This window comes from Uloborus diversus, chromosome 10 (assembly GCF_026930045.1).
Source record: "Uloborus diversus isolate 005 chromosome 10, Udiv.v.3.1, whole genome shotgun sequence".
In the NCBI taxonomy this organism is placed as follows: Eukaryota; Metazoa; Arthropoda; class Arachnida; order Araneae; family Uloboridae; genus Uloborus; species Uloborus diversus.
In genome coordinates this window covers 35889021-35916755 of record NC_072740.1, presented here as the reverse complement: position 1 = coordinate 35916755, position 27735 = coordinate 35889021, and the positions used below count along the sequence as shown (strand labels likewise).

General features: G+C 32.9%; 1 protein-coding gene across 1 annotated transcript in view; it reads right to left on the bottom strand.

Moving 5' to 3' along the window:
* LOC129231871 (AP-3 complex subunit delta-1-like) overlaps positions 1–27735 on the bottom strand; it is a 189039-nt gene that overhangs the window by 26881 nt on the left and 134423 nt on the right. The window contains exons 18-22 of the mRNA XM_054866261.1: positions 25092–25184; positions 19536–19596; positions 17951–18013; positions 15159–15231; positions 7199–7445 (exon numbers count right to left, since the gene is read on the bottom strand). Coding sequence (XP_054722236.1) covers positions 7199–7445; positions 15159–15231; positions 17951–18013; positions 19536–19596; positions 25092–25184 — 537 coding nt within the window. The remainder of the gene's footprint in view (positions 1–7198; positions 7446–15158; positions 15232–17950; positions 18014–19535; positions 19597–25091; positions 25185–27735) is intronic.

Here is a 27735-nt window from a genome sequence, read left to right as displayed (position 1 = left end):
CCAGCCAAGGGTACTGCAAAAGGAATGGCAGCAAAACAGGTCATAGGATGTCGTCAACATACCACTGTGCAGTAAGTGTACCTCTAATTACGACCAAAGGGGGTCAGTTATCAAAAGAAATGGCACCCCAGACCATAATGCCTTGTTGAGGGCCACTGTGGCGTGCGAAAGTGAAACCAGGATCCCTCCTCTGCCCTGGTTGTCTCCAAACACATCTTCGATGATCGTCATGACACGGAAGCAAAATCCATCGCTAAAGACTATACATCCCTAGTCGGCACCATTCCAACCTGATCGAGCTATGCACCACTGTAATCTGGTTCGGCTGTGTGTAGGCATCAGTGGCAGGTGGCGTAACGGTCGGCGCAAGCGTAGATTTCGTTGTCCCAACCGTCTGTAAATAGTCATGATGGACACTGGTATTTGGGTTGAACGTCTGATGGTTTATAGGGATGAAGAAAGCGCTGTGACAGCTGATTGGACAATCATTCTGTCATCACAATCTGTTGTGACCCTAGGTCGACCGCTAACATCCTGATGCAGAACTCTGCAATTTTCCACCCATCCTTGCCAGCATCTTCGAATCGCCGCATCGCTTCGACTCAAATGACGAGCAATTCTCCGATTTGACCAACCGGCCTCTTTCAATCCAATGATATGACTTCGTTTAAACTCTGACAGTTGCTCGTAATGAGCACAAACCATGCGGTGGGACATTTTTAAGTTGTTGAAAGGTAATCTGAATCGCAATCAAACCGAAAGTGTTAACAACTGTTCTTAATATACATCTGCTGGATGCGCAGTTTCGATGCGCTGGAGATCAAACTATTCATTAATTGGACACCAAATTTTAATCATTTGCACATCTGGTCAAAACAATCATGCATACAAAATTTCAAAGCAATCGGATGATTGCTTCTTGATGCGTCGATTTTGTTTTGGTTTTAGAGTATATTGCCGAATTGGAGCCCATGGAAACAAATATGACATTGCGAGGTTTTTGTGTCATTTTGTTAGATTCCCGTTGAACCGACGGTAACTTTTAGAACACTCGCCTGCCCCCCTCCCCCTTCCTGTATTTCTGAAATTAAACTCTAGTTGCACTTCCGAGTTGTTTAAAACTAACACCATTCATAAAATTAGAGATTTTTTTTTTCAAACTTAATCTATTGTTTAGGAAGAATTTAGAGCATTAATGTAAGAAATTGACTAAAGACGTTTTGAATGGTGATATAATTCGAAAATCAAAGGGACTTTTGAATTTTTTCTTCGGAAGTGCTGAAGTCGACTCAGAAACTCTTCCGAGGCGTTGGTGGTAGCGGTTCTGTACTAAACAAATGAGGCCGAAATTGGGAACGAAGTTTAATGTTGTGAGTTACTCCAAAATCAGCCGGTGACGCCCCTCCCTCGTCGTTTCAAGCATTTCTTAAATGTTTAGCGTTTATTTATTTTGCTCAAGAAATGTCATTTTGCTTATTTCTCATTCTTGTTTCATCTTCATTTCGTAATATGCCATCTTATTTGCATCATTTATAGCGATCGATTTTTTTTTCTGTTGTAAGTAACTATTTTCATGTATTTTTATAAAATCAATGCACGATCTATTTTTGTTTTCATCACATTTTTAATCACATGTTATAGAAAAGTTTCAAGGATTTTCTATTAAGCATTTTTTTAAATTTCAGCAAATTATTGTTAAATTGAAAAATTTCATTTGAATTTGTTTGTAGTGCTTCATAAAAGATTAAACAATCAAATTGTTTAATATTACGTGTGCAAACATCAAATCAAGTAGTATATGTAATCAGTTATTTACTTGGTGTAAATATTGAGTTTGTTTATTGTAGCTGCGTTTTAAGAACCTCACTCTTTTCATGGCTATTTCTTTTTTCAGAAAAATTTATGTCACTGTTATAGTTTTTATGAAAAATGCAAATTTTTCTATTCATTAAATTTAAATAAGTATAAAAATATTCCTATTATGATTTAATATTGTGATTTATCTGTTACCTTTTTTTGTTTAATTTCATGACTAAAAAATATCTACGTGCAATCTTTCCACTTTAATTGCGTAATTTGTTGACGGTTTCATATTTTTATTCTTAATTTTTTTTGAATGATTAAACAACATAATTTAAAGTTTTTTAACTATGTATAGTGTAAATAATCCATACATTATTACAATATTGCTGAAATCTTAGTTCACTCAGAAAAAAAAAAATCAGTTGGTTATTAAACAGTGCTTTATTTTCCTTCCTTTTTTTTTTTTGGCTGTTGTTCTTTCTCTATCATCAAACAACAGTCAGAAAAGAGAAGCATAACTACATCCTATATAGATTGTACATAGTACGATCCAAAATTTCGGGGAGAAGCTGTATAAAACTTTACCCAGAATAGTTCACATTACCGAAGCACATCCACCTTCAAAGAGTCACCTTGAGGGACTATGTACTTCTGCCAGTGTTCATATAACTTTTGGAAATGCTCCTGGAAGTCTTTTTCGCAACCTACTATGATGCAGCTTTATCTTCTCCTGACGGAAGAAAGCGGCGTCCATGCAAATGTTTTTTTGCTGGGAACAGGTAAGAGTCACACGGAGCTAAGTCCGACGAAACGTTATGTTATTTGTTTGTCATATCAGAGCATTGATCAATCAAACCATGCATACTCAACATGAAAGTCGCCTTCTTCCCCACGATGAAGTTAAAGCAGCAGCGCAAGAGGCTTTACAGGAGGTTCCGAAAAATGGCTGCTAGCAGTGCTTTTAAAAGCTATACGAACGTTGGCAGAAGTGCATAGTCGTTCAAGGTGATTATTTTGTAGATAGATGTGCTTCGGTAATGTGAACTATTCAGGGTAAGGTTTTATACTGCTTGCCCTCAAAGTTTTAGATCGTACTATGTACGTATGAGTTTTCAACTCACTATTTCATAACGTTTCTGAGTGACGCATATTTACGCGTATGAAGACGTCACAAGAGAACTTGCGATAATTAACTGAGGGGGTGTTCAAAATGGATATTTTGGTCATCTATATGTTCTTTGGAACATATGCGTGTACAGATGTGCCGAAAAAACTTGTGAAGTTTAAATTGGGTGATCGTAAAATAGAAATTTGATTACAAGTCCTTATTCGTAGAACTTGAAGTGAATAAATGATCCTTTAAATCCCTGACAATCTTATCAATTTACTTCCATTAGATTTTTTTTTTTTTTTGCCATCGGCCATCGGCAATCGGCCATTTGGAGGAAAACAATCGGCAATCGACCATTGACCATCTTTGAACAATCGGCCAACAATCGGCATCGGCCCATCGGCCAAAAAATGCCATCGGTCGAGCCCTATTTAGAATGATTTCCCCTCACAACAACTCTTTGTTCCTAGTCAGCCAATTCCTAACCCACAGTAAAGTTTTCCCTCCTATTTCTATATGGGTCATTCTACAGAAAATTCAACTTTTGAACGAAAATATTTTTCAATTTCGAAAACTTTTGTTTTCCTTTTTCTTCATTCTTATATGATAGTGTTACCTACTAGAAGTAACCATAAACAACGGCCCAGCTGAGTTAAAATTATTTTACCCATAAATTTAAAATAAATTTAAAAAAAAAATTTCTTGTTCATAGAAATAAAAAAAAAAGAAAAAACTTTTAATATTTATAAATCGAGGCCAATTTAGTATCAAAGTAATAATTTTGTTAATTACGCAAACAATCAGCTAGTTTAATGATTAGTGGGAATGTAATATTAAGCTCTTTTAATTAAAGTACGGCTTCATTAGTAGTTCAAATGTATGTAAAAAATAGTATTGAGTAAATTTGAGGATATACTGGCAATTTATAATTTGGGTAGAAAGCCTATTATTGATGTATTTCCCCTCCATCATTTATTTTCAGAAATAATGACATTGTTAAGGTTGGTCACGGAGGTGAGGAATTTTCTTTTAATATAGGCCTAGTGGATACATTTTTCAGAGAAATTTTTTTCTTCTTCGTTGCTACAATCTGCACATGTTAAGCATATGAGAACATGTTCACTTCTTTTTTTACATTAATTTACATCATTGAAATTCAGGTTCACGGAGATGAGAAGTCAGAATAACCATACAAAGTTTTTAAAGCAAAATCTATCTTCATGTTTTTCAACAAAAATCTCACAACTTCAACTATGGCTGAAAATAAACAACCCTTGTATCATGGAAAATAAAATTTGATGTCATTACTGCCACGTGTTACTGAGGAATGGCATTTTGTGTTCAGGTAATGGAGGTGAGAATTAATTGTGCGACATGACTCCTTGTCTTTCTAAAACGAACTAAAATACAATATTAAAAAATTAATATACTTAAACAATTAGTATTTAAGACACTTGTGAAAGGAATAATAATAAATCTTTAATTAAACAACTTATTAAGCAACATAAACAGTCACACAAGGTGTGTGACATGCCACGGAGTGAGAATTCACGTGTTGTGAACCAAAAATACACTAAAATAAAAATTATTAAAAAATTGTTGGCAGGTTTAAATAGACATATTATTGATGAAATTAAAAATCATTGTTAAATGAATTGTTCCTTAAAGTTTTTACTGTAAAAGCCGTGTGACAAAAAAGTCACTTTTTGAAGAATGATCCATATCAGCTAGTTTGCTGAGAAGAGCAACATACGGTACCTTGTCAAAAGCTTTTTCAAAATCAATATAATTAGCATCTACACACTTTTTAAAGCATTTCGCCTCAATGGATTTTATTGCTGTAGTAAGACACATTGTAAAGTATAATAATGGCAAAGAAATTATTTCAATATGTTGTTCGCACAAAAAGTTATGACAGTTTGAATATCGGTAAAATTTGACATTTTCCATATTTTGGCCTAACTTAACTGAAAGCACTTTTAACTTGCCTGAATAATTTATACATTTTTATAGTGCTTTTACTTGCATTTCAAACGACTCTACTTTTGTAGTGACAACTGAAAGGTGCATGTTGGCACAAGTCTATATAATTTTAATGTTCTTGGAGCAATTTCATAAAAAGCTAGAAAGTTTTTAAAAATGTTTAAACTTACTTTTTAATTCAAACTACCCTAGAAATAGATTCCCGTTTTAAATGGTCATAAAACCGGCGAGTGAGCGAAAATACCCTATGTGTCTAAACACCCAACAGATTGATCACGTGTTTTGCCCATCCGCAGAAGTGACGTCAGGCCTCAAGAGTTGAGGATCTTTTTGCTGATAGCATTGCAGAAAGTAAATTCAAAAATAGCAACAGTTAAAAGATTAACTGAGTTGAATTGCTATGAGATGCAACATATGCAAATTTTGATGTCACGTCGTTGCTTAGGGAGTAATTGAGACTGCTTAAATAGCAAGTCAATCAATCAATCTCTTATCATTTGGTTCCGTTCTGCAGACTGTTCAACTGAAAGATGCGAGCTGTTTTTGGACCTCAAAAATGCTACAAAACGTTGAAAATGCCACTTTTTTGTGACCTTCATTAACCTTATGGATACTACTTGTATCAAATTTATCATTTGTTGTATAAAGTTAGACCCTTCTATGTTTCAAACCGAAAAAAAAATGGAGGCAGACAGTTTGTAGAAAGAGTTGTGGCTCATAGCAATTTCCGTGTCTCAAAAATCCGCTTACTTTTTGATGCCGCGATTATCAAGCTGTATTGGCCCATACAAAAGGAACAACTCAACTTCAGAACAAAAAATTATGGATTTAGTCTTTTAATAAGATAAGTAACAGTTGGTATATTTTCGGAGAAAATCTGAGATGGCATGAATCACAGCCGTGACATTCTCTCAGATTATTGCTCTTAATCTCATCTTTTTTTTATGTGCACCTTTAAGTAAAGAAAACTACATTCATGTACATTCGTAAAAATATAATAACCAGGACTATGTCTTACAGGAAAAATTGTTCAAGCTTTGCCTGCTATAAAGCAAAAAGCAGTGTAAAATTATATACAGTCTTTTTCTTTAACAGTTGACATCATTAAGTGTGTTTTTTTCAACGGAGGGAAAATGTCCACAATAATGCTGAAACCATGCAATTAGTTTAAAATATATTATGGTGGAGTAAATACCTTTGTGCTTGAAGAGTAAAATAATAAATAACAACGTATAATAGCACAAAGATTCAGATTATTGCAGCCATATGTTTTGGGGCTACAAGGAACCCTTTTTCAATGCAAAATAAGTGAGTTTATGGCTGAAAAGACATCGAACAAGCTTTTGTTGGATGTCTTCTTACCTTTAAGTCTTTTTATTCACACACTCACTTATTTTGTATAGATAAAGGTTTCTCGTACCCCCAAAACTCATCACTTTACTAATCTGCATTTTTGTGCTATTACACGTTATTTCTTATTTTATGTATTCGGGTATTAACAATTCTGAAATTTGAAAAGAAAAGATATCAATGTGAAAGACACATCATTACAGCAAAAAATTATTAGTAGATAAAATTGTATTCTAATAATGACTCCTACTAATGTTATAACTTTTCTACATGAATAAATATCTGCTGAATTCAAATTTCGGAACACTTTTAAGTTCTTCTTCTTCGCTGGTAGTACAGCCTGTTGCTGGCCAAGACTGTCTCAACAGGTTTTTCCACCTAACCCTATCCTGTGCAATGGCACTCCATCAGCTCACTTCTATTACTTTTAAGTTGTTTTCTACCCCATCCAGCCATTTTACAGGGGATCTTGATCTAGGGCGTTTTTTTTCAATATTGGAGAAGGTGATTATTTTTGTGGGGAACGCATTTTTATATTAAAAAAATGTGGTCTAGCCACCCCTATTAGAAGATGCCTTCATAACCTTTAGGATGTTAGGTTCACCTTACTTTTTTGTAAATTTCATGCAGTTGTCCTATTACAATGGTTCAAAAAATTTTCTCTCAGAACTCAAAAAAAGGTCTTCTACAGAACCTCATGTCTTATCAATGTGACACTTTATGTTAGGTGATTAAATAATGACCCATTAATTAATTTGCAAACAAAAAATATTTGACAACTTAGAGGGTTATGCCCCCTTCTCACTTTACTCACCAAATGGAACTTTGGAGCCATTTGCCTCTTTCTTGCCATCTTTGGAGGTTGTGATTTAGCGATATGTCATAACAACTTAAGATTCCTAATTTTGAAAAAAAATATTAATTGGGCATAAAACAATTAGAAATACTTACTCTTCCAGGTCTATATCAAGAGCCCGATGTGGATCGTCAACATTACGATCATCTTCATCACCACTTGTTCTAGCACCATCTGGCATTTCTCCCTCAATGATGTTTACAACATGTAATGGAGAAATATCTTCTTCACTTTCGGTAGGTGCTTTCTGTTTCTTATTTTTCTTTTTCCTTTTAACTTTCCTGTGTTTTTTAGTTGAAATACCATTATCAATACTTAAATATTTTTCAGAAGAAATAAGGCCTACAAAAACAAAAATATGATCTAAATCATCAAACAATTTTATCAAACACAAGTTCTGCTAATATATACAATTCCATTTCAAAATATAAGAAGTTCAAAGTTGCTTGATATCTTCGTTCATTACGGTATACAAATGTTTCTAAATTTTCAAGGGAAGTATTGAAAATTAATGTTTGTCTTTTAACATATAGCATAACATTCTACATGTTTTGCTAGATTCATGCATAATAAATTTAAAGAGATAATGAAAATAATGTTACAAAAAACGTTTAAAGAAATAATAAAAAACAAAGTAAAATCAAATGATTAGACCTCTCTTCTCAAAAATACAGAAGAATTGACCAAACATTTTTCAATAATAAAATCAAATTATGAGTACAATTAATAAAATGAATTAAAGGGGAACTATTTATACAAACAAACATAACATCTTGATTAAAAACAATGAAAAAAAGAGAAAGAGTCTTGATAATGCATAAATATACATTACACAGGGGAGCACGACAAAATGACCCAAAATGGCCAATGTCCAAAATACAAGATTTTTTCCGATTTTTTGATTTTGAGCATTCAAATTGAAAACAAATGACTTAAATATTGAAAATAAATACCAAGTATTTCCAAACTGGCACCATTTATTGGCTTTTGTTTCCTTGTAGTGGTGGTTACTCCAAGAGCAATTATTACTTTTGGATTTAAAAGTTTTTTAAATAACAGCTAAAAGAATTAGTCATCATAATTTTTAAAAAATGATTATAAACTATTCCATGATCTTATGAAGCAATTCATGACTATTTTTAAGTTTTTATTGTTGTTTTATTACTTCAATTTTAAGATACCGATTAAAGTTAGTTTCTTCATGGCCTAAAATTGGCAAAATCCGAAAATCTGCACAACCACTTCTCCCAAGCTGTGCAGATTTTTGACCCTTCACTATTATATATATATATACACACACACAATTGGCTCTCTGTTTAACGACGCTCCATTTAATGACAGCTTTTCACGGTCCGAGATGGTCCACTATAGTGTTAAAAGCATTCTATTTAAGGACGATTTCTACTTAAAGATTAATTAAGGATAATTTTTTTGTGGTCCCTTGAAAGTCGTTAAACAGAGAGCCAACTGTGTATATATATATATATATGTATAGGGCTGTGATGGCCTGATCGGTAGGGCATCCGACTTGTGACAGGAGGGTCCCGGGTTCGATGGGGGGGGGGGGGGGAGGACATTAAGGTCACAAACTCCTCCAAGTGAAACGATACCTCTGGGGGTGTTGGACTAGGGATTGCTCGGCTTCTGGTTTGGATCAAAAAATCAGAGCTGTCTTCAGGGTCCCGTCCAACTGGTTGAACCACAAATAGTGGTAGATACGGTGGACCCTGGAGTAAAAAGTGAAAAGTGTGTATATATCTATATATATAAAAATCTCGTGTCACGATGTTTGTTCGTGGTAAACTCCGAAACTACTCAACCGATTTTTCTCAAATTTCATATCTATGTGTCATTTGGTCCAACTTAAAAGATAGGATAGTTTTTATAATTTTTTATTGCAAATTTCATATTTATTATGCAATAATAGTGTGAATTAATTGTTTAGTTCTAAAAATTCTTAATAGATGGCGGTGTTATTTAATTAATCGATATAACTCTAACATCGTATGACTTACTGCTGAAAACACCATGATAAAAAAACTCAGAAATGTTGCTTAGAATTTCCATATAACGTTTCGTGATATTACAGGTTATTATTCACTTCCTGAGAAAATCAACTATATTTTTCAAAACGTTTCCTTGAATTGCTACAAATTGCAGATTTCACACCGTTGTGAAAAATATTTTTCTCCACCAGTATCAAGATTAACTAAACGCATTTAATACGTGTATCGGTTTCGGAGCGATTAGGGTTCGTCCAGATTGACGCAACACCCAATGAGTGCGAAAAGATATCTGGATCACGAAGCTTTGCAAGAGTTGCAGAGGAGTTACATACGAGCTACTTGCTTGATAGTCTATCTTCGCGTTGGCAATGCGTGCATTAATGCTTTGAGAAATTTCTTAGAAAAGCACGAAGGTTCCAGGCTATTATATTAAACCTGCGTTAGGCTTCTCTGAAGGTGCCAGAATCATAACTGCCTTTAACCAAGAAGACTACTGAATTCTTCAAAAATATTCCATGTTAATTTCAGGAAGTTTAATGAATTTAAGCGGAAAACAATTATTTTCTTTATTTTGTTCCCCAAGAGATTTTTAATATCATTAATTCTTGCAAAGATACGTTCGCAACAGAAAATTGTAGTGACAATTGCATCGTCAGGCATTGCTGCTACTTTTTTTAGATGGTAGACGAACAGCACATTCAGCTTTAAAGTTGCCTATTAGATATTCATAACAAACAAAACGCAAGGTGTAACATTAAAGAAAAAAAAAACGTGGTATGGCTGTTGTGTTGCAAGAGAGTGAAATTATAATTTGGGATAAGTGTACTATGGCTCATGAGTAAAAGCATTCATTCGAAGAACATCATAGGATTGTGCAAGATTTGAACGGCAACGATAAACTTTTAGGCGAAATTGTCTGAATACTGTCTGGGGACTTCCGGCAGACATTACCAGTTATTCCGATGAAATCAACGCATATTTAAAACAATCGTTTTTATAGCGTAATGTCGAGATAATGCGATTGACCATGAACATGCGAGTATAAACGCAAAATAATCTAATCGCACAAGTATTTTCTAAGCAATTGCTGGGTATTGGAAACGGTGAAATTGAACTGTATTAAAATATACAGTACAACAAATAGCCAGACAATTTCTACACTGCCGTTGAGACGAAAAGTGAACTATTTGAGAGTCTATTCCCAGATAAATTTAATTTTTTTAAAGTCATAATTGCCTCTGTAATCGCGCTGGTTTTGTAGCAGTTTTGTTTTTGGTAAACATTCCCGAACAGACAGGAATATTTGGGATCGTCAATTGTCGACTGTCAAATACATATCCCGATGCATGTCGCAAATTGTATTTATTGGTCGCACAAAGTAATTGGGAGTTGACACTTTCTAATGCAGGTTGGACATAAGAAGAAACAGTATTCGTTAACTGTTTAAAACAATTTTGACGACATACTATCCAACACAATCATCATTTTTTAAGGAGAAACTATATAACTTTCACGTTTGAAGACGTATTTCATAAATTTTAACAAACACACAAATGTCCAAATCTAGATTTTACACCAGAGATGAATATGAAGCTTTAGTTTTAACTGAAGGTTTTTGCATTTCAATTTCAAATTTGCCACTTAGTTATTATGATATGCCATCACTTGATAGTTGGGGCACCGACTTAGTTAACACTGATTTGTAACGTATAACAACAGAGAAATGACGCTGTCTTAGCTACAAATATTGCGAATAATGAGCCATTATTGACGGCTGGAAAAAAAAAAAGCTCCCCATTGTTACTGAACAAGCCTATACAGTTGTCGATGAAAACAAAGCAGTAAACATTCCAACTGAATTTTTAAATTCACTGGATACACCAGGAATGCGACTACACGATTTCCGGTTGAAAATTGGCTCAACAATTTATTCTTTTTCGCGATTTAAACCCACCTAAATTACGCAACGGTACACGTTTCTTCATCAAAAGTCAACAACTTTGACGGGAAAGTTTAAAGGAGAAATATTTGTGTTGCCACGTAATCCATTAATAGCGTCATAATTTCCAAACACATTTGAAAGGCTTCAATTTTTGATTCGTTTAGCTTTTGCAAAGACCATAAATAGATCTCAAGAACAAACAATGTCTTCTTTCGGTTTGGACTTGAAACATAAATATTTCTCTCCTGGGCAACCATATATCGCCTACTCACAAGTGGAAAGTTATACTTTTCGTATTAACAAAAGGCTGGTTAAGCAAGAACATTGTGCACAACTTAGTGCTTAGACAGTTTTCAGTTTTCAAATAATAGAAACAATAGTTCGAAGTCAATGTTATCTACTTCATTGAAAAAATTTAATTTTTATATGTTTTTAATTTAGTTAGTGTATTTTGTAAAGAAGTTATTGATTACAAACTATAGAGAAAGTTGAGGTGAATAAAATGTAGTGTAGAATCTAAAAGTGTATGGTGGTTTACGCTTAGTTTCTACATTCGGTTATTTTGAAATCAGTTTCGATATTTACTATCACTTTCAAGTTATTTTTGCTTTTTTTTTTTTTTGGCCGAAGTCATACTTACAAAATTTACTAAGCGTAAGTATAATGCTTTTTCCATAGAAAATTTAGTTAGTACTTACTGAATTCAATAAGTACTTTCTTCAGCCTGCACTGCAAAAAAAAAAAAAAAAATCCGAAACGTTACTGAGTAAAAATTTTCGATACTTGCTTGCAGTTCTGGTTAAGCTTTGGCTATGTTTGCATTACTGCTTATAGAAGTTCCTTAATAAATCAGAAAGATGCTAAGCTTTTTTTTTTATCCCTTCCTAAGTTTACACTAAAGTTCCAGAAACACGACTAGCTTCGAACGGGAAGATCTTAGAATTTTTCAAGAGGCTTCCGAGATAATTTCAGGAAGGTTATTTACTTTTATCGGAAAACTTTCCGGGTTTTGGCATGACATGTTACTGCCAGAAATTGGACACATCAGCTGCCCATAATTTTCCAGGAACATTTATGAATCGTTTTGACATTGAATCACGCCCATTATCAATCTCTTATGTTTTAAAATCGGCTATACTATTTTAAGCTGTATTAAAAAATTTGTTTGATTCTATCAAAATAATAAGTAAAAGTTTATTTTAATCCAACTTCTTTGCCACAGCAACGCGTGGCTGGGTCAGCTAGTATATATATATATACACAGTTGATTCTGCTTAATAGGACCACATTGGGATGGGACCATTTTGGTGATAAAAACCAAATGGTCCAATTAAGCGAACAGGACCTGTCTTTTGTGAACGAACATGATATACACATAACATTTAAATGTCATTTTCATAATTGTGAGCCCCAAATGTATGACAGGTGCCTAAATGTCGAGAGAATTTATGTTGAAAAGTAGGAAAAGCCCTATTTTGTAGAAAGAGATTTTTCTCCAGGTTAGTTTGTCTCTTTAACAATTGAATGACCCTTGTAAAAACAAATGCTATATTATTAATGAATTTAATTTCCTTTTCAATCTTAATTATGTTTATGAATATAAGTTTCTTTACTGAAGACCCAACGTGCGATTCCTATGCAATGGTTGACACCTCCAAGATTTTTTTTACAACAAGAAAATATTTTCAGATTCAGAGCTGACACAAGTAAGGCTGATGCTCTGATTTTACACCAAAAATTAAGTGAAAATAGTTGTGAAAAAAAAATCTTGGGAAAAAAAGATTGATTTAATGATTTTTAAACTACTACTTAAGTAGGGTTGTGGGCACTTGGAAGAGCTTACCGTAAGAGGTGGTAATGAGCAAAGGGGTGGATAGCTTTAAGAGGGCCATTGATCTTCATTGGGGACTAATAAATCGACTAGGAACACCCTAGTTAGGTCCACAGCCTGTTGCAGGTTATCACATTTGTATTTGCATTGTATTTGTACAAATAATTTAGGGGGAACATCCCCCTCCCTTTAAGTCTCTCTTTGCTATAAATATTTATGTTATTAAATTTTTTAGAGCAGGTCGGTAAAAAATTTTGAGAAAATGGGAAAAGGAGATTAAAGGTATTTTAATATTTTATTATTAATGTTCTTTGGTAAGAAATAACACAACAGGCAGGATTTGTAAAGCATGCAATTACTAGAAAAACTGGTGCATTCAAAGACTGCATTTCAGACTGTGTAAAAATATTAAGTATTTCTTGAAAATTAAATGAACATATACTGGAATAAATTCTGCAGTAAACAAGATTGTGGAAACCCTTTAACTTACAGTTTTGTAATTAATTTCTTCGAAGTTTTGCTGTTTTTTGTGAAGACTTCAAAGGTAAGAAGTTAACTGATAACAAAAGAGGGCAGATTGAAGCTTTTTCTTCAACGGGGATAAGTAGCTGTACTATTGCAAAAAAAAAAAAAAAAAAAGGAAGATCGAAGACTGTGGTCATTATTTTTTTTAAATGAAGGAATTTTTTTTTTTTAAATTGATGGAAGACCTGAAGCTTTCTCGCATGATGAAAGAAAAGTTTGCAAACTTACAATTGGAAAGTACTCAACCACAAAACTTATTCTGACCACAGGTTTAAATGTTAGTCGAAAAATGATATAGGTACACTACACTCAAACCTGTTTCTGCACAATTTTTTGTGCACATTTATTTGTGCGGTATATGAAAATTTCAATCAGATTGGGACTCAATTGACAAAATTATTTATAAAACGAGTCCAAGGTAGTATCTTTAAGTGACGACAGGGACACCCTGATGGGAGGTCACTGTAATCTCCTAAAAATTTCATTATTCGGAAAATTTTGTCGGACTATTCGGCAAAATTGGCAAAGTCTTAGTTTCTGAATAGGCACAAAATAGAGCGTTTGAACTTGAGCCAGGAAGTAAAAAGGTGGGATAATCAATGGATTAGGATAATTTTTCAGACAAAAGGATGTGGAGTTTGGTTGGATCAGACATATGGAAGAACTATTGGCATGATTTACGAAAAGAAAAAGAAATATTTTCCAAGCACCAATTAGGTGGTGACTCTGTCATGACTTGGGGGTGCGCAACTTACAGTGGTCTGGACTTTGTTACGTTCGTTTCAGGTAAAATAAATTCACAAGCAAATCAAGCGATCCTTGCAAGTCATCTTTTACCAAATGTTTAATTTATGATTGGAGAAACCTGGAAATATCAGCAAAATAATGCACCTATACATTCGGGTAATGGTACAAAAAAAAAATGGTTCTAAGTCGACAATGTTGAAACATTGAAATAGCCAGCTTTGTCTTCAGATCTCAACCCAATTGAGAACTTATGAGTTGACTTAGCAAGAAGAATTTACGAAAATGGAAGACATTTTACTTCACCTATAGAACTGAAATCTACTAATTAAAATGAATGGTATAAAACAGAACCCAAACTTTGTCAAAAACTAGTTTCATCCATGAAAACAAGAATAATTGAAGAAATTCAAAGAAATGGCTCCTAAATAAGATTTTACTCAGGCTCAAATATTGATCTGTAATATTTCCTGACAATGAAACACTTACAAATGATTTTTACTTGTATTTAAGGTTAATAATCAACACTCAAACAATTTTTTTGATCCTCAGTTTAAGATAGATCCGATTTCTCAAAAAAACGTCTACTGGCCCTAACGTTTTTACTCAGACTATATACTGCACTGAATGATAAGGTGTACAATGCAAATTTTTTGCAGTCATCTTTACTATGATTTGTGAAAATCTAGTACTTTCAGATCGCAAGCTGTTTTTCTCGGATTTTGGAGTCGAGCAGAAGAAATTAAATTTTTATTTTTCATGGAGTTAATAATCAACATTTTAAATGTTTGATCCTTTTATTTACTGGTCTAAACTTTTAAGAAAAACTACATAGTATATAAGGTTTAGTTTTTTATTGAATTTTTTTTTCATTTAAAATAAATCAAATTTGATTACTGCAAATTACACTATGGGATCAACTATCATTTAAAAGCTTCAAATGTATCTAATCCCTATTCAATACTTTTAAACTCTGAAAACGCTTTTGATGAGAAATCCAGACTTACCTGGTATGTGAAGTGGAACTGATAAATCAATATGAGCAACAGGTATATCATTAACAGAATTCAAATCTGCATTCTAAATTTAAAAGAAGAAGCAACAGTAAAAGAAAAAATTATTATTTAAAATAAAAACATCTTGTAGCTGCATTAAAATGAATCAAATTACAAACTCTCAATTGGAAAAAAAACACATTAGCTAAAAATAAAAATAAATAAATAAACTGCTTTTACACACATAGGGTAGACACAACAATGTACACATGCATTAAGATTTAGTAGCAGGGTTGCCAACCTTGGCTTCGATTTTAAGGAGCAATTTAAAATTTTGCGTTGCAATTCGGTATTTTGTATAAAAATCAATAAAAATAACAAAAACAGATTATCTAAGATTCTTTTAGAACTTTATTAATGATTTTAAGCACTTGCATAAAAAAATATATTTTTTTAATTAATAAAACAGCTTTTAATGCAATTCAATCTTTAGGTATAAGCACCTTTAATTTCCCATATTTACATGTTTGTTATGATAAAATGGCAAAATATAAGATAGAAAACGTTCGGCTGAGAAATGCGGAGTAAAATAACTTCTCAGACGAATTGGGGAGTATCGCCATTTTTGTGGAGCAACTCGCAAAATGCGGAGCAGTTAGCAATCCTGTAGTAGTCTAAAAATATAAAATTGTAATTTAAAGAAAAACAAGCACTGCAAATAAACTTTATATGCAGATTTACACTAGATATATTAATTTAAAAACTACAAAACAATGCAAAAAATATAAAAAGCAAAAGAGTTACAGTCACCTGTTTTGAGGTAGCAAAGAAATAAACTTATGAATTAAAAGTTATGTGATAAAAACTTTTCCTCTATAAGCTCATTTTTGTTCTCATGTGTCTACAATTCTAACAGCTTTATTTCGAGTGTTTTCAACATATTGCACAAATATAAAACATTTTGTTCTGATAGTCAAACTTTATGGGACAATACAAAAGTGACCTTATAAATATGGGGTGACTATGCGTCCCATGAGAGGACATTTTCCCCTCTGTTGTAACTGTTGGATGCATATTATCTTGTGTATGATGTCTAAACATGTTATTTTAAAAAGTTCAGCAGAACAACTATGCTAATAGAGCAACTCCTTTGTTTTACTTAACTGAACTTTCTACAACAATTTAGAAAATGTTTAACATGAGAACTGATGGAGAAAACTTATAGATGAATTAGAACATTTTTTATCATTTAAAGTGCTTATTAATATATGCCTATTTATGCCTCAGTTAAGAAGTTGATAAGATTGATATTTCTAAATCATTAACAGCTTCAAAATGTTCATCTGATGCTGCTGAATCCACACGCACACAAAACATTCAGTGCTTTGACAGTATCTACCTAAAGAATATGTTGAATTTTCAATGCACCATTTTTCTTCAGAAAAGCAGGAATAGAGTGAGCTGCTGCTTCTGACAAGGGATAGAAGTACTTGTTATAATTAAGTTTATGTCATTTTTAAGCACAAACTGAGAAATTTCTAAACAAGAAATTGCATCTTGAAACAATGATTCCTATTGATAATTTTAAACATTATTTTTCAAAGTCACCATGTAAGCAGGAATGGAGATTATAAAATAACCATATAAGCATAACAAAACATATAGAATTATCTATGAAGTTAGCCTGAGCTTTTCAAAAGTGACCAAGTAAGCGTCAGTTACCTTAAAAAAAGGATACCTCATTACAAAAACTGATTGTACCATAATATAAACCACGGCTTATCCACCCAAAATTATAGTATATGTGTTTATCAATATTGTTATGTAGAAACTGTGCAAGACAGAAACACCAGAAACAGATTTTAAAACAGTTTAAACAGAAACTGTCTATATGTTTAATGTTTTTAAGTACTAACTCCTCCATAGGTAAAACTGCAAAATTTTTTTATCTTTATACATTGCTTTTGCACAGGTTTAATCTTAATAATTCATCTAAAACAAACATATTGTGCATGATATGTTTTAAGTTTCAAGAATTTATTTTATGTTAGCTTCAAACAAATGCTACTTCTTCTTCCTCTAAAAATTTTTTTTTTTTTTTTTTTTTTCACTTAAGAGCTGCTTTTTCAAGGGAAAAATCAGAAAGATACTATCTCTCAGCAGAAGTTCAGATCAAGCCATACACAGTTCCAGTCACAGTATTAATAACATTTATCAAAGTAAAAGACCAAGATTAATTTGGGTCAGCTAGTGTAGTAATAAATTCCATTCTGCATTTATCAATACTTGGCCAATAATAGAAAATCTCCAAGATGACAAAGTTCATTCTGCATTTGATTATGGTTTTCTAAATCATTAACAGCAGAATCAAACAAAACGGTGTTTGAAGCAGGAAAACATCAGCATGTAATGGCACAAGCCAGACTTCTGCATCTAACTTTTTCTTGTGATGAAAAATTAAGATAAAGAGCTTTAAGCTGCTAAAACTATTTTTGGGTTTTATGAATGCAATTTTAAGTAAATGCAATGGTGTTTCTGTTGGGCTACAGCTGCTTACTTTCAACCAAAAGATAGTATTGTAAAAATAACTCGTGCAATTTCTTTCCACCTAAAGACAATGCAAAAACTAAATAATTTATTTTCTTTATTCAAATAAAAATATGCAAAAGGCTAGTACTTTTGCAGTATTTACACTCATTTATTTATGCTAACTTTAAAAAGAATCAGAAATGAATACTAAATCATAAGTAACAACTAATACATCTAATAAAATATTTACATAAAAAAAGTATGTTTTCGCTTACTTTCTCATTTGCTTTTAAGTAATGGGGGTTACTAGCCTGTTCAAATTTTCTAGCTTCGCGGCGCTGCAGAAAAGTAAATAAATAAATAAATACATATATAAATAGAAAATAGACATTTCAATGGAAAAGTTTTATAAACATAACGCAAAAGGAAAAAAAATCACCTATTTTAAACAAAGTAAAATAAAAAGATTATTGACACAACCTAAATGATTCATCAGAACTCCTCAAAAGCAATGCATTTAAATAAAACAATTGTTGGTACTTTGTCTTAAGTTGCTAAGCAATGCTAGGCTTAACACCTACCTCTATTTAAAGAATATTTTTTGAGGGTACAGATCGTCTGCTATAGAAAATTTCTGCAAAAGAATGCCATCCTTTCTGCTCAAAGGCTACTTTCTCAACATATAAGAATGGAGAGAGTTTTGCAAGAAAAAAAGAAAGGAGTGATTAACTGTTTAGGTCTGCCTTTATCCTGAGGGATTTCAGAAGTTTTTGCCCATCGTTTCAGGGAAATCAAAGCTAAGGTATATCGCTTTTTTTACCATTAAAAGCATCAAATTAATATTTTTTTAAAAATTAAATTCAATTTTTCCAAAAGGCAGGAGAGGGAGTGCACTCCCTTGCCCTTTGTCGGTGCTCCTGGACAAGAGGAAGAGATTAATATAATTCATGATGTATTTTTTAAAAATAATTTTGTAGTTTCCCCCTTTTCTTTCATTTAATTTTATTTTTAAAAGCCAAAGGGTGTAAGAATCTACCCCGTTTGGTTTCCCCTGCTGATACTTATGGACATAAACATGAGATTAGAAGTTCTTGTGATGCAGTTTGTAGTTTTTTAAGTATTTTATAGTAATTCCCTTCTTAACTACTTACATTTTATTTTTAAAAGCCAGGGTGTTGAAGTGCACCCACCTGCTGGCACTCATAGACCTAAACACAACTTTAATATTTTTGGTGATGTGCTTTGTAGTTGAAGTATTTTGTAGCTTTTCCTTTGTTCAGAATGAATTTAAATTTACCTATTTAATGTAAATAATTCTTTATTATTTTCCTAACATTAAAAAATATCAAATACATATATTTTAAGTTAAATTTAATTTTTTCAGAAGCCTGGGGGGGAGGGGGTTGCAACTACACCCCCTAGTGGAGTCCATGGATTTATAATACAATTAAGTTACACTTATGCCTGAATATATACATGTAAAATATGTCAGTTTTCATAATATAGGGCATCGTATTTGGATTAACCATGTTTTCACTGATCCCGCATTTTGCAAAAGAAAAAGGAAGAAGGTTTTGTTCCCGCAATTAGTTCTTGATTTTGCATTTGTACAACTGAATGCACAACAAGAACCACTAAAAAAAAGAAATTCCCGCTATCTTTACATTAACCACGCATTCTTAACACTACCTCAACTGTCAACAAAGTGAGGATTGGAACTATCACGTGAACATGTCACGTGAATTCACCATATCAGTGTATGTGCAATAAAAATTGAATAAATTTAAAATGCTATGAATAATATACAAAATTATACTTTTATGAAGCAACATGAAAGTAACTGAAATTAAACTAAATTACTTTTTCAAGTTCTTCTTCCGATGGTTCATAACGTTTTGAAGCAGCTTGTTGCATAACCATTCTGAAAGAAAATGTTGCAGTCATAAAATTAAAAAAAGGTATAGTTAACAAAATGCAGTAGATATGCTAAAAAAAAGCTTAAAAAAATTTGCTACTGGGAAAGATTCTTAAAAGAAAGGGAACCATGCAGTTACTAAATATGAGTAAAATTTTGAACGTATGAACAAGTGGGTGGTTGAATAAGTTTGCATTACCGAAACTGATTGCGCTAGTATTTGATAGTGACGTATCTATAGACAAGTAATATAAGCAGGCTTGAAATTCAGATTTTGTTATTTTGCAGAAGTGTAAAAAAATTTATTTTTCATAGCTTAAGTATGTCACATTGTCTTGCCATAACAACAGTATTTGCAAGAGAAAAAACATTCAGAAAAAATCTTCAGTTAAAGCTCACAGAATTCTTGTGGAGACTTACGGCAATCAGGCTGTTTGAAACAACTTGTAGAGATTAGATGCTTTAAAAATAATGACTTTGATCTTGAAGAGATAAAGAGTGCCCTGGTGCATCAAAAAAGTTGAAATGCAAACAATTGTAAGGATTACTTCATGAAAACTCATTTCAAGTTCTAACTGAACTTGGTGGTTGATCACACAACAGTTTCCAAACGTATGAAAGCATTAGGAATGATTCAAAAGCTAGGATATTGTGTGCCATACTAGTTGAAGCCACGATACATCGAATGCCATATTTTCATGCATGAACAACTGCTTCAATGGCAGAAAAGGAAAGGGTTTTCACATCATATTGTAATTGAGATGAAAATTGGATGCACTATGATAATCCTAAGTGTAGAAAATTGTGGGGTAAACCCGGCCATACCTAAACATATTCAGCAAAGCCAAATATCCATAGTTCCAAACTTCTGCTTTGCATTTGGTGGAATCAGATGGGTATTGTTTAATATGAACTGCTCAAATTAATTGAAACCATCACAGGATATTGCTACAGATTACAACTAGAGTAATTAAGTCAAGCATTGAAAGAAAAACGCCCGCTATATGAGCAGATGCACGACAAAGTCATTTTGCAGCATGACTACGCTTGCCCACATGCTGCAATACCAGTAGAAAACAATTTAGGAACACATATGTGGGAAGTCCTGCACCACCCACCGTATTCACTGGACATTGTCTCTTCATACTACCACTTGTTCCAGCTAATGATACATGGCCTAGCTGAGCAGTGCTTTCATTCATATCAAGATGCCAACAATTATGTTGACTCTGGGATAGCCTCAAAAGAAGTGTTTTTCTGATGAGGGATTCAATTGTTGCCAGAAAGATGGGGCAAAGTAAAGGCTAGCAATGGACAATACTTTCAGTAACATGTTTTTTCAATTTTTTTTTACATAGAGCATCAATTTTTACAGAAAAACAAACAAATTCTGCCTTAAATTCTAACAACATCATTTGGACTTTTCATGTCTAATAGTCCTGAAAATCCTTATTATGATTACATAACATTAAAAATTTTAGTCATTCACATTATCCAGAAAAATAAAAAATCAATACAAATGAAGTACTAGTTAAGTTTTAAATAGTCTTCTTGCATACAGAAGAAAAAGAAAGTAAGAACGAAATTAAAATTGCCATTTACAAAATGCCAGTACAGAAAAACAATCAAATATACTGAGGAATAAGTTTCTTAACATCAATTTTATTAGTCTAATGGTGAAATGTTTGTTTTAACAAAGTTCATGAATCAACATGGTAAAGAAAACGAGCTGATGTGTGCATCATATGACTTCCTTTTACTCCAATTTAATGTCATTTTCTCATTATTGGCAGTTTTAATGTGATTCACTAGTTTTGTCACCAAATTTGTCGCCAAGTTGGCAACAAAACTTGGCGACCAAAAGACTGGCGAATGTCGGCAAGTGTCCGCCAAATTATAACACCTCTTGAGCTTACATTGAAATTAACAATGATTTTCCCCCCAAAAGGGGCAAAAGACCCCCTTTGGAGCATCCAAATGCAACCAAAAAGGGAGGTGCACAACTAAACCCCACTAGGAGTCTGAGTACCAAATTTCAACTTTCTAGGACATTCCGTTCTTGAGTTATGCGACATACATACACACATACGCACATACATACGTACATATAGACATCACGAGAAAACTCGTTTTAATTAACTCTGGAATCGTCAAAATGGATATTTAGGGTGTCTGTACGTTCCTAGGCATATATCCATGTGTGGTTGGGTTGAAAAATAAACTCAACATTCATTCGAGGGTGAGCAAAATGGAAATTAAGGCCGATTTTTGAGTGAAAATTTTTTAGCGAATACAATACTTCCTTTTTTGTAAAAGGAAGTAAAAAGAAGCTACTAAGTTAAAAGCATCTGCTGAATACAAGTAACTAATGACAGATTTGAATTTTCATATCTAGTGAACACAGTGAAACTTTATTAGTAATAATATGAAACTTGCTCACAGAAATTGAATGAAGTTTTGAAATAATTTGAAAAAAAAAAAAAAAAAAAAAAAAAAACAGTAATGGAGAAAATCTAGTATTAAAAATTATCATGATCATTAATCATCCGATTATCAACAGTTGCTTAATAGGTAATCCGAATTTGCTTATAGGCATATTCCTGATCTTAATTTTTTTTTCAAAGCCTTAGCAAAAAAAAGTTCCAATTTTACCTATTTTTTCAAAAAAACAAAACAAAGGGATTCATTTGGTAAAACTGCAAACCAATGCTTGCATTTTTAAATGGGAAAGAGCTGCATAGCTTGGTCAGTACTGCGTTTTCTGGTTAGTACAGTCAAACTCACTTATAACGAGCGCAAAGGATTGCTATATTTACTTGTTATACCGAGTGCTAGTAAAAAATGAGTTAGTGGAAAAAAATCATAAAAATTCATCATAGTTGCTTTGTTTCTTCTTTTTAATCACTGCAGAGTACCAAAGAAGTTGGTTACTTTACTTTGAACTGTCTGAATGTCTCGAGTCATTGCTTTTGAGGAATACACACATATGATTTTTAAATGTTTCTTTAATTCCACAAATTAAAATAGCACTGTCATTTCCTGTTCTCAGGATTTATGGTTTATCAAACTTTGATTGAATCTGGAACGTAAAAGAAAATTTCCCAGAAAAGGGTAAGCTGAGCTGGAAGTCAATAGAAAATTTATGAATCACAAAAATGCTGCTCGCTTTAAGTGGGGTTTGCTTGTTAAAAGTGAGTTATGCTTCCATAGACTTAATACTGTACATAGGGTTGGGTTTCGGACTCCCAAACTGTCTAAAACTGTCCAAAAGTATGGTAAAGTTAAGGGGTATAATCTAATCAATTCATATTTACTGCAATATTTTTGATGAATAAATATAGATATTAATGAAGTTCAATTAATGATTATTGGATAATATTTTTGTCTAAAATGTTCATTTAAAAATATCTTTAAAAAAAATGCCAATAACTCTATTATATAAAAACTTCCTTATGTAACAGTTGGTAGAGTTATGAAAGGAAATTCACAACACTACCAAGAAAACTAATTTCAGTTTCATTTATAACACAAAGGGGGTCTGGGTCGAAATCCTGACAGCCCAAACCCCAACAAGCCAGAATTCCGACAGACGGTATCTTGATTGCCCGATATCCTGACAGGCCCGAAATTCCGACTGGGCAGAATCCCGACAAGCCAGAATTCCCGACATATTCAAAATCTCAACAAGCTAGAATCCCGATTGAGCCAATATCCAGACAAAATCTAAATACAAACACTCAATTTTGCTTAATAAAAGACAATTTTTAACTAAATACTAGATTTTTTTCTTTGTAGAACTGTAAATACTGGGGACATTAAATAAAAACTGAATTAGCATTCATTTGCAAATTTCGTAGTGAAAATTTACTAGTTGAGGGGCTGCTAGGCCTTATTGGAATTTCAACCCTGTTGGGATTGTTGCAGAGTTTGAGGAAAAATGATGGACTACTTCTCCAACTCCGGGAATTTTAGAGCCTTTGACTCTGACTCTTCTACCCCAAAACCAGTCTGACTCCGCCAGCACTGGCAGAGTTTCAGACTTTGAGGGAAAATGACCAACTCCGACTCTTGAAATTTTAAACCTTTAACTCCCGACACCGACTCCTCAACCCCAAAACCAGCCGACTCCGATTTCTGCAGCCCTAGATATTGGACAGCCAAATGGGATTTTGGTTTGTCAGGATTTCGACTGTTGGGCTACTGGCTTGTCGGGATGTCTACTGTGTCGGGATTTTGTTTCTTGGGATTTCGACCCTGTCCGGATTTTGGTTTGTCAGGATTTCGACCCCATCGGGATTCTAGCTTGTCGAGATTTCAGCTGTCGAGATTTTGGCTTGTCAGTATTTCGGCTGTCGGGACTACGTCCAGATACCCTCAAAGGAATGTTATTAAAGGTGCAATATTTAGGTGGAAAAAAACTTTGTTTTTTATGGTTTGTGCAAAAGAGTTTTACATGATGTTTAAACAAAAATTATTTTTTAAATCATAGATTAAAGAACAAGAAATTGATGATTAAATACGTATGCTTTAAAACTTGAGCTATTCTTTTTTTAGTTCATATATTTAATATAATGCATTCTGTAACAACAAAAAATTGTAATTTATTGCATTCAAGCCAATTATTGCACTATATTTTGAAAATTTTCTTTTGCACACATGCATAAATGTCATACAATTTGGTTTATGGGGAAAAAAAACTCATGCACACAAATTGAAATTTTTAATGAAGAATTTAATTTCTACATAACTAGATAAAAATCAGCTGTATAAATAAGTTCCATATATTTATACTTGAATGTTCACATTGAACAAATATATCAAATAGCCAAAAAATCCATAATTTTGACATATTTTGTTCTGCTTATGACATTTTCTCACAAAATATAGTTTCTTAAAAAATAGTTTTGGACCCAAGGGTTTTGAACAGGACAGTAAAAACCTTGCCAACCCTGCTTTCATTTGCTCACATGCACAAACAGGGAAATTTGATTACCAAAAAAAAAAAAAAAAATAAATAAAAAAAAATAAATAAATAAATTAAACTCATGCATAGAAATTGAAATTTTAATCAAGAATTCAACTTTTAGGTAACTAGGTAACTAGATTAAAATCAACTGTGTAAATAAATTGAATGTTCACATTGAATAAATGTTCAAAAAATTAGAACTTTTGAACAGGACGTAAATAACCAGGGTTTTTACTCTGGTTTTTACCGTAATGTCTAAAACTTTGCCAACCCTGACTGTACCAACCAAAGATTTCTGATTTCCTAGCTAAATCCAGGTTCACGTTAGATCACAGCTTGCTATAAGTGAGTTCGACTGCAGTAATTTCTGGTTGAAAGACACTTGATTAGTTACAATAATGAATTAAGTACAAAAAAGAGTTACCATAAATTATGAAAAAAGATTATACTCTAATTAATTAAAGAAAAAGAAACAAGTTATATGTTACATTCATACAACAAATAAGACTTACTAGGCTAGAAAATAACTACTTACTTGTGTTCTGTTTTAATAAATATATCTCCATCACATTCCTCTTCAGAGGATGAATCGGAAGGTGGATCATTTATCCATGCATCTAGGTCTAATCTGTAAAATGAATAAAATGAATTTGTGCACAGATAAAATATGTTCAAAGTCTTAAATAAACAATACAATGTAGTCTTTGAAGCTACTCATGTGATATACAGTTGGCTCTCTGTTTCATAAACAATACAATGTAGTCTTTGAAGCTGCACATGTGATATACAGTTGACTCTGTTTAATGACTTTCAAGGGACCACCAAAAAATTGTCCTTAAGTAGAAAGTGTCCCTAAATAGAGATGCTTTTAAACTATAGTGGGCCATCTGTCACCGTAAAAAGTCATCTTTAAATAGAGAAAGTCGTTAAATAGAGCGTCGTTGAACAGAGAGCTAACTGTAATTAATTTTAAACTAAAACAAACATGAGGTGTGTTAAAAAAAGGTCCATTTTGTTTTAGACACCAGTAGTTAGCAGGGAACATGTGCCTTGTGTACCGGCATGCTTTGGGAACAATTGTGCTCATTTTCAGCTCTGTAGCTTGATAGACGTCGGTAAGTGATATTCAACTGCATTCTCATTCCTAATGTAGTGTAATGAAATAAATTATCCGTATTCAAATGAGATTGACTTCTCTACTCTTTCGGCACATGTAAAATTGCAGTTTTAGGTTGGCATCTCTCGGTGTGCAATCACATGCAAAGGAGGCATTTCAGTATAAATAGTGAACGATTAAAATCATTCTCTTTCTTTTTTGCTTAGCCTCTAAGGTGTTAGGTCCAGTAGGTGTTGGAGAGTTATCGAACTCTGCCTCCATTTATGGGCAGGATTTATTCTTATTAGTTTCTTTGTTCATTTACTTATTTTAGTTTCCGATGGACCAATAAATCTTTGGTAAGTTTTTTAAACAAGTTTCCAATGCTCATTTCTTCTCATTGACATTAATGCTGTATTTTCTGCTGTGTGGTATCATCTGTGTATAAGTATGTAACATTGTTGACTGACTTATGGAACTTAGCTTTTCGGCTTTCTGTTTTAACAACATAAGTTATCATAGTTAACCTGTACCATTCTGTTCTGTGCTTTCATAAACCTCACATGTGATGGGCGAATTGATAGTCTTAAACATTATGAAAGCATAGAACAGAACCGTGCAGGTTAGCTACAGAGCTGTAAATGAGCAGATGTTCCCGAGGCATGCCGGCACATGACGCATGTGTTCGTTGCAGTATGCGTGCTAGCTACTGGTGTCTAAAACAAAACGGACCTTACTTAAAAAACATGCCTTGTAATATGAAGTAAATCAAAAGTAGTACTTTTGGAATGTTTTTGGGTTTTATCAATCATGGTGTATGATATTTACTTAGAAGGATAGCTATGCAATTTGGGAAAGCCTGCTTCACAACTCCATCTCAATGAAATTTCTGAGGCCAAGTTTTATGTCCATTCTTAGAATTGAATAGCGTCATGGTTATCTCCAGGCGCATTTCTATTGAATTATTATTTGGTTAGTCCTGGTTGTCATTTGTGCTCTACTGTAGAGTTTATGAACTTTAATCACTTGACTGTTTATGCTGCTTCAGCCAAAACTGAGTTTAATATTTCATTGCCTATATATTGCAATGAAACATCCTTACTAATATTTCAAAAGTTGGTTATATATTTAGCTCTCAAAGGGAAATGGTCCCCCTCACGACCCAAGGTCTCTCAACATAATTGGAAGAACAAAATGTTTCCCTGCATTATTCTAAAAAGTGAAAGTTGTATGGTTTAAAACAATTTCTTGATTAGCATAATTTAAGAACCTGCAATTAAAATAGCATTTTAGTAGTGAAATTATTTTATGCTGAATCAACTACTGCTGATATCAACATGATTCATATTATCACATGAATAAGTTCTACAGCACAAGTATAGCTCACACTACATTGCAAAGGAAGTTAATTTTGTATTACGTTACATATGATTTTCTTCCTTTTGTAAATTTTAAAAGGTTTCCTAATATAGTTATGGTTCTTGTATAGTCAAATTGCTGATCTCTTTGAAAAAAAATAAATAAAATATACTGCATTAAAGTAGGGGGCTCCTAAACAAAGGGGCTTCATATGACAAACACAGTGGCTTAATTTTTTTTCTTTCTTTTTTTTTTTTAAATCAAGTTGCAGTTGATGTTATTTTATAGAAAAAAATGCACTTTGATACAGAGTTTTCAAAATTAAGCATTTGATAGCAGGATGCAGCAGAAGAATCATTTTAGTGCTAATTAGCACAGCTGTAGAAGCAGTTTGAGACAATAGCTGTCATTACTCAAATCATACCTCATATTCAAATAGAACAAGTTAGTTTTAATTGTCAACTATTTTACACTAGAAAACACTAGCATAGCTAAAATTCTTTTTGGGTTAGTCCCAACAGCCTTTACCTGTATATAGCAACCATGCTAGGATTAGGAACCTGGGTTAAAATTAAGCACTCTGGGGTATTTGACACCCAACTCTTTGCTGCATCCCTGGTAGATACACTTTTTCCAGCATTCAAAATATTTATTCATACTTAAATTCTCATAAGTTTAGAACAGCATACACAGAATAGAACAGCATACCCTCAAAACAGCATAC